Here is a 12505-nt window from a genome sequence, read left to right on the forward strand (position 1 = left end):
GTTTGTTTTTCGCAGCGCACATGTTGCAAAATAGCTTCACTTGTGTCGAAGCCTTACATTATACAGATTTTCTATTTTTTTTTTGCCCTCTTTAGTGTTTAGTTCGCTTTTTCCTGTGTGCGGCTGCGCTGCTAGTACAGGCGCCGACTGTTCAGGGGAGAAGACGCCCTGCTAAAAGTCTCTTTCTTCACATTTAACTCGAGATTTGATGAATTTTCTTTTACTGCAATTTCACATGTGAAAAAACGGCAACAAATGAACATGAATTTACTTGTATCTGAGATTATTTCGGGGATTTGTTGCATAAAGATTTTCTTCATCTCAGCGAAGCAATTAAGAAAAATGAAAACAGCCTCGTGAACGTTGGAACCGGGTTGGAAACAACATCTTGGTTTTCTCAGTATTCTGTCCCTGCATGTGAAGCAAACAACCTTTTAGACGTCACATGAAACCGAAACGATCCGTTCAGGACACTTTCCTGCAGCGCGGGAGGTGTGCATGATAGACGCATTTGTCAGCCTGTGCTTCCAATGTTTGTGCAGCCAGCGTTTAGTTGCAGAAACCTGCTCCTACAGAAACCCCCGTCGATCTGGATACCTTTGAAAGCGAAACCAACAACAATGTATCGTCTGATTTAGTTCGAAGTCCAACTCGTCTGCTGTGGACCGAACGCAGAGAAAAACATAAGACGTTAAAATCCACCACTGAACACTGTGAAAAGGCCATCTGTGGCCACCGAGCCGCGAGCTATTCTCTATCACAGCCAAGCATGGAAAAAGACATTTATAGGGTTTAATCACCCAGTTTTCAGGCCGAACACGAGAGAGATCTCAAGGAAACGGCTGCATCCACTGCGTATGACGCTTGCATTCCTAGATGCTGCTCTGCAACTTTAAACACAAACCTGGATTTAATGAGACCTTTTCTTCTTTCTCTCTCTCTGGCGGGTTGATGAACCTCACGTGCTCCAGGTTTCACCCAGATCAGAGTTGTTAGTCTTTTACAGCTTTTAGATTTTGAAACAGTGAAGGCACTCCGCAGCTCCCATGTCAAACAAAAGCTTTCCCTAGAACATCTGCGGCCTCATCGGCTCTTTAAGGCCCAGGGTGTGTTGACGCGTGTCTCAGGTCTGTCTTCACCTTGACCTCATCGTCCTGTCACATTTATATTCATATCAAGGATATGTAAAGTTTAAAAAATGCGAACAGCGCCCCCTCAGGACAAAACTGTGTCAGTTGCCGAGGACACATTTTTAACTTTATCTAAGTGGTTTGGTTTCTGAAGTTTTAAAAATCTCATCATCCTGTTAAATTTAGATTGAGTGTAATATGACACAGCGCCCCCCCAGGCCGAAGCTCTGCACAATTTCTACACCAATTCTCACCTTGTGAACCGGTCAAAAATCAAGACCAGGTGTCTCTTGAAAGTCACCTGAGAAGCACTTGCCCCCCCCCCCGCCCTCCCGACCCAACTGCAGCCTAGGTGTGGACCAGATGACTGAGGGGGTGGGGAAGGGGGTGCGGGGGGGGAGCGGATTTATTTGCGTCAGCCGGAGGCAGGAGGGAGCTGAGCGAGTCCCTCCAATGGGCCCTCTCACCTCCTGTTTGCTCACCCTTGACCAGACTCCAGGTTCTAGAGGGACCTGAGACCCTCTTGTTCATGTAGCTGCCACCCCCATCACCCCACCACCACAGCCCCCCCTTCACCCCCTCAGCTCCCCCCATCGCCCAAACATAGCCTCCTGGCTCCCTTCGCCTGCGCCACAGAGACCGGAAACAATCAGGCCAGCTGGGACAGCCAGAGTGCATTGTGGAAAGCTGAAGCCACAGACAAGGGGGTGGGAGGGTACGGGCTGATGGGTGACGGGCGTTTGGTGAAGTGGATGGATGCAGTAGGAATGGGTCTGTCGGTGAAGAGCCGATCCAGGACCGTCTTCTGGGACCGGCTTGAAAAGGTGCAGCAGAAGAGGGCGGGGCTAAAACGTCCACGTCATATCGGATTTCAAACAGCAGAAGTCAGAGGTCACGTCTGCCAGTCTGTGACGAAGAATGAAGAGTGTTTAAAGCTGCTTCCATGCAATATCAATAATAATCAACACTAATCCGTCTTCTGTGTTTGCAGCGCTGCAAAGACAAGCGCTCAACTCTCTGGCCATCTCGGATGAACCTCTGGCCGGGGTCCGGCTGCGGCGTCACCGAGGGCTTGGACGAAAGGACGTGCACCACTCGGAGGAGTCGCTTGACACTACGAGGGCCGGGCGGTGGAACATCCACCACCTCCGACCCCACGACAGAACAAGATAACGCCTATGCTTGCACCGCTGGCGGTGGAGGCGGGATTCGACTGGCGTCTACTACGAGTCCAAAGCCCCACATCCACTGCAGCTCAAGTCAGTGAGATGGATGCGGCAGGTGCTCAGAGGAGGGGAGGGCCAGATACCTGAGAAGAACACGAAGATGGAACCAGATTCCATCACAATTCAGACTAAAGATTATTATTTCAGTTATTATTTAAGTTCAGAAAGACTCTTTAACTTACCTTAAAGCAGCGCCGACCTTTTCCAACTCACGCTCCGCCTAGAAAAGCGTCAAAAAGCGTTGGCGCCCACTGTCCGACCCCGAACAACCGGAGGCCAAAATGTTTTCCGAGCAGACTTGAACCCAGAGCCGGGACGCTCACCTCCCGTCTCTCCACTCTCTTTTAATCCTTTCCTGTTTGCTAACCAGCTCTCCACTTTCACTCGCCAGTTTTTGCTATCTTTTAAATGCAATTCAGACTGAGATAACAAACAAGCGGTGAGGAAGTGGTCTGACCGGCGTCCTCTCATGACTGATCAACAGGGAAGAGAAAACATCTCAACGTTTTTAGATTTTAAAAGATTCATTTCGTTTCGAACATTTTTAAAAATTTATAGTTTAAAAATCATTATAATAAGTAATTTCTTTATTCTTTATGCAAATGAATTTCCCTCCTCGTCACACTGCGTGGGTCCTCTGGCCCACAGTGTTTGGAACACATTTCAATATTTAACCACGAAACCACCATCTCTGCAGGAGCAGGTCTTGCACCAGAAGAAACTTGCCTGCTTTCTCTGTTTCCGCCAGCAAAGTCTTTCTAACAGAAGTGCTTCTGCTGCCTTTTCCGCTGATCACTAACTTCCTCTGGCTCCTGCTGGCCTCGTCACGTCTCCTCACTGTTTGTGGGCTTTCTTCCTTCTCGAGCGTCATGGGGACGGGTAACAGCCTGTTTCCTGAAGGCTCCTGGTGTTGAAAAACAAATCTAAAGAAACCAGCGGAGTTAGGCGAGCTGTCCGCTGCGCTGCGTGGCAGCTGTGGAGCGTCACACAGGAAAAAACATCTGTGTGTGACGCTGGCAGAGCAGAAAGCGAGTTTTAGCCGTGTAGTCTCCATCACTCAGGCCTCAGATCAAGCTTGTTTTTGCTCTTGTAGTTTAATGCTCCAGTTCCTGTCAGGACCATTCCTCTTCCAGCGGTGAACAATCCGCTCTGCCTGTCGCACTGGTTTCTTAGTTCTTCATTGTGTCAGATAATGTCAGTGAAATCATTAGACATTTCTACTTTTTAATTTGGAATTTTTATTTTTTATTAACTTATAAACACAGACCCCTAAATAATAAAAGAATAGAATATAGAAAGTCTAATATTTCATTTTATGATGGCATCTCGATGTTTCATGACATTGTGTATCAGTATAATTATCAAACTAACTCCGTTGCTTGACTATGAGAAGCCGCAGCTTCTCGTGGTCATTATTGATATTGATGATTTGCGTTTCCCATAATTGTAGTTGTTTTCTGAACGCGACAGGATGGAGGTGAGACTTGCGACGCACTAAAAGGAAGTGGAGGCGTGCTTTCAAAAGATAGAAAGCAGCGGAGAGTTTTTTGTTTGTGCCAGGCAAAGAGAAAACACATTTGTTCTGTCGAGGTGTATAGAGCATCGAGTGGGGGTTCAGGTGTCAGGTGTGAGGCGAGGGCTTAGTGGAGAAGCTTGTTAGCGCGCACGTTCGCTTATAGCTCTGAAACAGTCTCCTGCTGGATCTGGATTACTGGACCTCCTCGCAGGATGGTGGTCTGGTTGATCCGTGGTGGCGCCTGCAGGTCGGGGCGCCTCAGAGGTGGTCCCACCATAGTGATGCACGTAGGTACCGAGGGGTGATTATCAGACGCAGGGAACGTCCTGTAGCTGCTTGAGGTCCGACTCTCTGGTCGTTCCAAGCTTCAACATATGTGTATTGAACAGGTGTGTTTCTGAGGAAGAATGGTGCAGGTTAGCATGAAAGTAGGATAAGCACCGTGTGTGTCGTCGACACACGGTGCTGAAAGTCAACACCATAACACCTGTAGAAGAATGCATCAGAACTTTAAACACCTCACTAAACCCCCCCCGACACATGTTTTACTTGTGAGTGTGTAATGAGATTTTCCTTTTTTCTTTTTCCCTCGTTTCTTTCTCGCCTGTTTCCTACTTTTTCTTCTCTTTTCCCGTTCCTGTGTTTCTCCTCTCCTCTTCTTACGCTTCCCTTCCCAGATCGGGTTGCGAGGGCCCAGTCCTTGACTTGATCAGAGAGGGCAACGCGAATCAAGTTTGGTATTTTTTTCATTACGGTTTTTTGATTTGCTCCTTTCTTTTTTCTCCTGTTTTTTCTTTGAAATTGCCTCAAAAACAAGAAAGAAAGAAAGAAAAGAAAAGAAAAAGAAAGAAAAGGGTTCCTGGGGAGCAGTGAGCAGGGGGCAGACTGCGGACCTGTAGTCAGTCCAGAGGAAAGAACCACTAGGGGAGCAGAGCACCAGGGACCACTGTGGATCGGAAGGACACAGGATTAATAAATTCTGCCAGCATTTGAGTCTGCACAATGTCACTGAGGTCAAACAGGAACGAGCAGCGACGGCAGCGTGAAACACTGGTTTGGTTCCTGTCGTTCTTTGTGAGGAAAGGCAATGGTGTTTTCAAAGCCGGCTCCACGGGTTTGGGGGCTTTTTTTTTATTGGTCTTCTCATCAGATGTTCATGTCCTAATTGATCACCCACAAGTATCAGATTCAGCAAAGGATTTCTTCCAACTTTATTTTTATTGATGTTTTTTTTATTCAAATGAAGTTTATTCTGGCAGAATTTTATTAATCCGAGGGTGCCGTTATGTGTGAAGCAAAACAGGAACCACAATGACTATCAACAAGAGAAATTTCATCCCTCACAGCTGGCTGTTGTCATGTGGGCTGAAGGTTCAATAAACAGGAATCAGGTTGTGGACAATCAGTTCATCTCGTGTGCAGTTTACTGCTCTCTAATTCATTCTGGCTTTTAAAGAAAAACATTTTCTGAGTATACTAAAACATAGCCAACACAACAGACAGATCTACAATATGTTTATGGATTGTTAAAGATAACACTGCACTCTTTAATACATAGCGTCTGATTCATGTGCACAACATGAAATAATCTGAGATTATAATGTTAGAAATCATATTATGACGTGTCAAGATGTGTCTAATTAAGTCAATAGTGTCAAAGTCAAACAACTGTGACTTAATAAAGCAGAATTATCACCCTTATAAAATCATATTCTAATTTATCTTTGATTTAAAAGGTAAAAAAAAACCATGTATAAATAAATAATAAAATAAGTATAATTTAAAAAAGTATATTTTAAAATATGTATACATATATTAAATAAATAAGGTAACAATAAAAAAGTATAGTAAAAAATAATAAATCCACCTGCTGGGATTGCTAAGAAATGTAAACATAATGAAATATGATATAAAATAATGTAATCATATACAATAATAATGTAATAAATCTTATAGTAGAATAAATAAAGGAATTTCTTATATATGTAAAATAGATCAATAAAAATGATGAAACCTGCGGAGAGACACGTTTTAAACGTCTGACGCTGGAGTCAGGTGTCGGTGTGTCAGATGATTTACCTGCTGGCTGAGTTTTCCCGCTCTGCTCCTTCCTCCTTCACCTGACCTTATCTTATCACCGACCTCAGCTCTCCTGCCCTACCCCAAATATTGATCCCCGGATAGACCTCCAGTCCTCAAAGAGTCACTTTTCAAGTGCCTGGAAGACACACACACACACACACACACACACACACACACACACACACACACACACACACAACACAGTCATTATGAGAGCTGCAAACAGGAGCTTTTATCTGCAGCTCAGTTTTTTGTCTTTTTGTGTGGAAAGAAAAAGTCAATATTTATCTGAAGGGAGTTGGCAAAGATTTATTATGTGCTCTTGCCTTTTTCTCTCCGGAAGCCTATCCTGCCAAAAGAAGAAAAAAGATGAAGAATAATAATGTAATTTTAAATCCAAATAAATATAAAAATACTCATGTTGCTGTTTTTATTTTATGATTTTTAAAATGTTATTTTTATTTTCCTTCCCCCCTTCACCGCCTTTGACCTTCCTCTCATCTCTGTGTTTCAGATTCACTCGTGGTCGGCCAAGTCTGGAGGTTGTTTCCCGCGGCGCGGCTCTGGTCACGTGGAGAGCGGCGCGTCAGAAGTCTCATCAGCGACCTGCGGCCGGTGATCGAGTCTGCTCGTCGACGCAGCGACGGCGCGGGGAGCTGCTTTACACCGAAGTCCTGACCTTCCTGGACCGTTGACCCCGTGACCCCGAAAACTTTGCTACACCCTGCAGACAGAATCGCGGGCACAGCTCTCGCTCACCGCTGCCCGCACCTGGTGTTTTGTATCAGAGGGGAACTGCTCAGAGGGGGCGGTGCCGCCCCATGGCGGCCCTCAGGACTGTGTACGCCAGTAGCGCCCGGCGCCCGGAACAGGTGTGTGGCTGTGTCGGATCGGTAATACCGGACAGAGGCACAGAGAGGGGCGTCTGTCTCGGGTCACCCGGGTTGCAGCCTGCTGACGGGAGAGGAGGCGGGGGCGTTTGCGCCGCTGACCCGCGCAGGCTCTGTTAATCACAGGTTGCTGTGGTGGTACCTGAGGTGGTGGCGGTCACTCGCTATCGCCGTGCTGTGGGACCAGCATCCCTGGCTCACTTGACTTGGGCCTTCTCCCCCCTTCAGGTGCTGGTGCCAGCTGCACGAAGCTGGACCGGGAACACCGGACCCCCACACTGTATGGGATCACTGGTACGTCGCAGCTCTATAGCTACGGCTGGGGGGGCTGTGACTCAGGACGTCCTCCATCCACACTGGGCGTTGCCAGGACGATCAGCGCTGAGGGAGGAACAGTAAAACGAACAGACAGGAACCTGAACCCCCCTCACCGTGTGGCGGACATGGACCCCAAACACAAGCCTGTCGGAGCTGAACAGGACCGTGGATGAGGCTGTACAGGACCGGAGACGATTGGGTTCCTGCTGAGGCCTGATGGGAAAAAGACGGAGTGAAACGGACACAGAGGAACAGACAGAGAATACGAGTCAGAGTGAGAAAGACTCAAACACACGCTTCACTTCAAACCTGAGACAATTATCCCTTAATTTATGAACCGAGCACCTTAATCTTAAAATAAGGAGCCAGAGATCCTGGAGTTTGTCCATTAAGTTAAAAAACTAAACACATCAAAACACCTTCATTTAAAAGCCATTCATTCAACTTTAATTGGCTTTTAAAGTGGTGCATGGATTTCCCCTTAAATTACATAGTAATTATTAATTTAAGGTGTTATTAAGGTTGGATTTTAGTTTTCATTAAAGGTCTGAGAATATTTTCAGGTTCAAATAAAAGAATCTTAAGGGATTTAAAGTAATGGACAGTTAATGAACTAGGGCACTTTTTTAAGGGAAAACTGTAAATTAAAGAATGGCTTTATGTTACTTTAATCAACAACAAAAAAAACCCTTAATCCAAACGTGTAAACCCTTAATATATTACAATATGTGAATTTATGGGAAATCCATGCACCACTTAAAAGCCAATTAAGTTGAATGAAATGGCTTTTACAATGAAGGTGTTTTGATGGGTTTAGTTTTTTAACTTAAAATGGACAAAACTCCAGGAATCTCTGGGCTCCTTATCTTAAGATTAAGGTGCTCCGCGTTCATAAATTAAGGATAATTGTCTCAGGTTGAAGTGGAAGCGTTGCGTGCTTGAGTCTTCTCACTCTGACTCGTATTCTCTGTCCTGTTCCTCTGTGTCCGTTCACTCCGGTCTTTTTTTTCCCATCAGGCCTCAGCAGGGAACCCAATCGTCTCCGGTCCTGTCAGCCGCTTCATTCACGGTCCTGTTCAGCTCGACAGGCTTGTGTTTGGGCGTCCATTCCGCCACCACGTGAGGGGGTTCAAGGTTCACTGTCTTGTTCGTTTTTACCTGTTCCAAACCTTCCCTCACCTGTCGTCCTGGCCCGACGCCCCAGATAGCTACTAATGCGCTCCATCCAGTGGATGGAGGCAGTCCTGAGTCATAGCAGCACCCCCCGCCACCAGTGTTTAAAGCTGCGAGTACCAGTGGGATCCATTCAGTTGGTGGGTCGGTTGGTCCCGGTCCCAGCTGTGCAGCAGGCCTGAGGGGAGAAGGCCCAGTGAGCCAGGGAGTGCGTCCACCACGGCCGTTGAGCCAGGACGCCACCACCCCGATCCACCACCACCTGCCCTTGCCGGGTCAGCGGCGCAAACGCCCCCCTCCTCTCCTCAGGGGCTTGACCCGGGTGACCCGACGACACGACGCCCCTCTCTGTGCCTCTCTGTCGCCCGGTATTTACCCTCCCGTATCCACCAAGCTACACACTGTTCCCGGGCGGGCGTCGACTGGGCTACACGAGTCCTGAGGCGCCATGGGCCAGCACCGCCCCCTCTGAGCAGTTCCCCCTCTTGATTACAAAGCACGCAGGTGGCACGCGTGAGCGAGAGCTGGCCCCGGATTTGTCTGCAGGGTGTAGAAGAGTTTGTGTCACGGGGTCCACGGTCCAGGAAGGTTCAGACTTCGCTGTTAAAGCAGCTCCCCGCTTGCCGTCGCTGCCCGTCAGAGGCCAGGACTCGATCACCGGGCCGCATGGTCGCTGTATTGGACTTCTGACCGCCGCTGCTCCAACGTGACCAGGGCCGCGCCGGTGAAAACAAACCTCGCAGACTTGGCCGCCACTGAGTGATCTGAAACAACAGAGAGAGAGGAAGTGTCAAAGGCGCGTGAAGGGGGAAGGAAGAATTAAAAAATACATTTAAAAATCATTAAAAATATAAAACAGCAACATGAGTATTTTTAATATTTATTTGGAATTTAAAATACATTATTATTCTTGCATCCTTGTTTCTTTTTGGCAGACTGAGCTTGCCGGAGAGAAAAAGGCAAGAGCACATAATAAATCTTTCCAACTCCCTTCAGATAAATATTGACTTTTTCTTTCCAACACAAAGAGAACAAAAACTGAGCTTTGTGCAGATAAAAAGCTCCTGTTTGCCAGCTCTTCAATAATGATGTGGTGTGATGCTGTGTGTGTGTGTGTGGTGTTGTGTGTGGTGTTTGTGTGTTGTGTTTCAGGCACTTGAAAGTGACTCTTGAGGACTGGAGTCATCCGGGATCAATTACGTTTGGGGAGGGCAGGAGATGCTGACGGTCAGTTGATAAGATAAGTCAGTGAAGGAGAAGAGCAGCAGCGGGAACTCAGCGCAAGCAAGGTAAATCATCTGACACCACCGACACCTGACTCCAGGTCAGACGTTTTTAAAAATCGTGTCCTCTCCGCAGGTTCTCATCATTTTTAATTGATCTATATTTACATATATCATAAAATTTCCTTTATTTATTCTACTATAACATTAATTTAAATTATTATTGTATTCAATAAAAAAGTATAGTAAAAAATAAAAATGCCACCTGCTGGGATCTGTAAGAAAATGTAAACATATAGAAATATAATAAAATAATGTAACATATACAATAATAATTTAATAAATGTTATAGTAGAATAAATAAAGGAATTTTATATATATGTAAAATAGATCAATAAAAATGGATGAAACCTGGGAGAGACACGTTTTAAACGTCTGACCTGGAGTCAGGTGTCGGTGTGTCAGATGATTTACCTGCTGGCTGAGTTTCCCGCTCTGCTCCTTCCTCCTTCACCTGACTTATCTTATCACCTGACCTCAGCTCTCCTGCCCTCCCCAAATATTGATCCCCGGATAGACTCCAGTCCTCAAGAGTCACTTTCAAGTGCCTGGAAACACACACACACACACACACACACACACACACACACACACACACACACACACACACAGTCATTATTGAGAGCTGCAAACAGGAGCTTTTATCTGCAGCTCAGTTTTTGTTCTTTTGTGTTGGAAAGAAAAAGTCAATATTTATCTGAAGGGAGTTGGAAAGATTTATTATGTGCTCTTGCCTTTTTCTCCGGAAGCTCATTCCTGCCAAAAAGAAAAAGATGAAGAATAATAATGTATTTTAAATCCAAATAAATATAAAAATACTCATGTTGCTGTTTTTATTTTTATGATTTTTAAATGTTATTTTTTATTTTCCTTCCCCCTTCACCGCCTTTGACCTTCCTCTCTCTCTGTGTTTCAGATCACTCAGTGGCGGCCAAGTCTGGAGGTTGTTTCCCCGGCGCGGCTCTGGTCACGTTGGAGAGCGGCGGTCAGAAGTCCATCAGCGACCTGCGGCCCGGTGATCGAGTCCTGGCCTCGACGGGCAGCGACGGCAGCGGGGAGCTGCTTTACAGCGAAGTCCTGACCTTCCTGGACCGTGACCCCGTGACCCCAAAACTCTTCTACACCCTGCAGACAGAATCCGGGGCACAGCTCTCGCTCACCGCTGCCCACCTGGTGTTTGTATCAGAGGGGAACTGCTCAGAGGGGGCGGTGCCGGCCCATGGCGCCCTCAGGACTGTGTACGCCAGTGACGCCCGGCCGGGACAGTGTGTGCTGGTGTCGGAGGGTAAACCGGGACAGAGGCACAGAGAGGGGCGTCTGTCTCGGGTCACCCGGGTCAGCCTGAGGGAGAGGAGGGGGGCGTTTGCGCCGCTGACCCGGCAGGGCACGGTGGTGGTGGACGGGGTGGTGGCGTCCTGCTACGCCGTGGTGGACCAGCACTCCCTGGCTCACTGGGCCTTCTCCCCCCTCAGGCTGCTGCACAGCTGGACCGGGACCACCGGACCCCACACTGATGGGATCCACTGGTACTCGCAGCTCTTACACTGGCTGGGGGGGGTGCTGCTGGACTCAGGACGCCTCCATCCACTGGGCGTGGCCCAGGACGACAGGTGAGGGAGGGGAACAGGTAAAAACGAACAGACAGGAACCTGAACCCCCCCTCACCGTGTGGCGGACATGGACCCCAAACACAAGCCTGTCGAGCTGAACAGGACCGTGATGAAGGCGCTGACAGGACCGGAGACGATTGGGTTCCTGCTGAGGCCTGATGGGAAAAAAGACGGAGTGAACGGACACAGAGGAACAGACAGAGAATACGAGTCAGAGTGAGAAAGACTCAAACACACGCTTCACTTCAAACCTGAGACAATTATCCCTTAATTTATGAACCGAGCACCTTAATCTTAAGATAAGGAGCCAGAGATCCTGGAGTTTGTCCATTAAGTTAAAAAACTAAACACATCAAAACACCTTCATTTAAAAGCCATTCATTCAACTTAATTGGCTTTTAAGTGGTGCATGGATTTCCCCTTAAATTACATAGTAATTATTAATTTAAGGTGTTATTAAGGTTGGGATTTTAGTTTTCATTAGAGGTCTGAGATATTTTCAGGTTCAAATAAAAGACATCTTAAGGGATTTTAAAGTAATGGACAGTTAATGAACTAGGGCACTTTTAAGGAAAACTGTAAATTAAAGAATGGCTTTAATGTTACTTTAATCAACAACAACAAAAAACCCTTAATCCAAACGGTAAACCCTTAATATATTACAATATGTGAATTTATCAATGAATTTAGCCTTAATCTGGAAAAACCTTTTAAAAACCTGGATTCAAATTTCATTCATTTGCACCTGAACATGAACCAAAAGCCCAACCGTCAGTCAGGTGTTAAAGGTGTTTCACCTTGAAGCCCTTAAACCAAGCTGATAACCCATTAACAATATTATAATATATATTAAAAGCCAGTTAATGGAATTTAAGGTAAAAAAGGGGATTTAGTTTTAGTGTCCACAGGGATGCTGTGCTCTTTGTAAATAAGTTGTTTGTAACTTTCCCGCTTTAATACAGAGATTTAGAGAAAATGATAGAGTGTATTTAAGTGTTTGTTTACAGGAAATCCAGTGATGTTCATGAAGTTTTGTGGGTGTAGAGATATTAAAAAGATTTATTTTTGAAATTAAATTATGTGGAAATGAGCCGCGTGTCGCTTCATTCTTCTGTCGCACTGATGTGATGAAGGTGTGGGTCACCTGTTGGCACGTGAACGCGCCTTCACTGACATCTACCGGCTCCCTGTTCGAAAAGCAGGAGCCCTCTGCTTCATGTCTGTCATTGTGTGTCTGCAGCTGATGAATGTGTGTGCCGGGGGGGGGGCAGGACTGA

The 12505-nt window shown here is 46.5% G+C and overlaps 1 protein-coding gene across 1 annotated transcript in view; it reads left to right on the forward strand.

Moving 5' to 3' along the window:
• Positions 1-11275, forward strand: part of ihh (indian hedgehog) — an 18381-nt gene extending 7106 nt beyond the window's left edge. Inside the window, exon 3 of the mRNA XM_022762954.1 lies at positions 10535-11275. Within this exon, the coding sequence (XP_022618675.1) occupies positions 10535-11232 (698 nt within the window). The 3' untranslated portion in view covers positions 11233-11275. The remainder of the gene's footprint in view (positions 1-10534) is intronic.
• Positions 11276-12505: the final 1230 nt, after the last annotated feature.

This window comes from Seriola dumerili, unplaced genomic scaffold, assembly GCF_002260705.1.
Source record: "Seriola dumerili isolate Sdu_G_001 unplaced genomic scaffold, Sdu_1.0 BDQW01000457.1, whole genome shotgun sequence".
Lineage (NCBI taxonomy): Eukaryota > Metazoa > Chordata > Actinopteri > Carangiformes > Carangidae > Seriola > Seriola dumerili.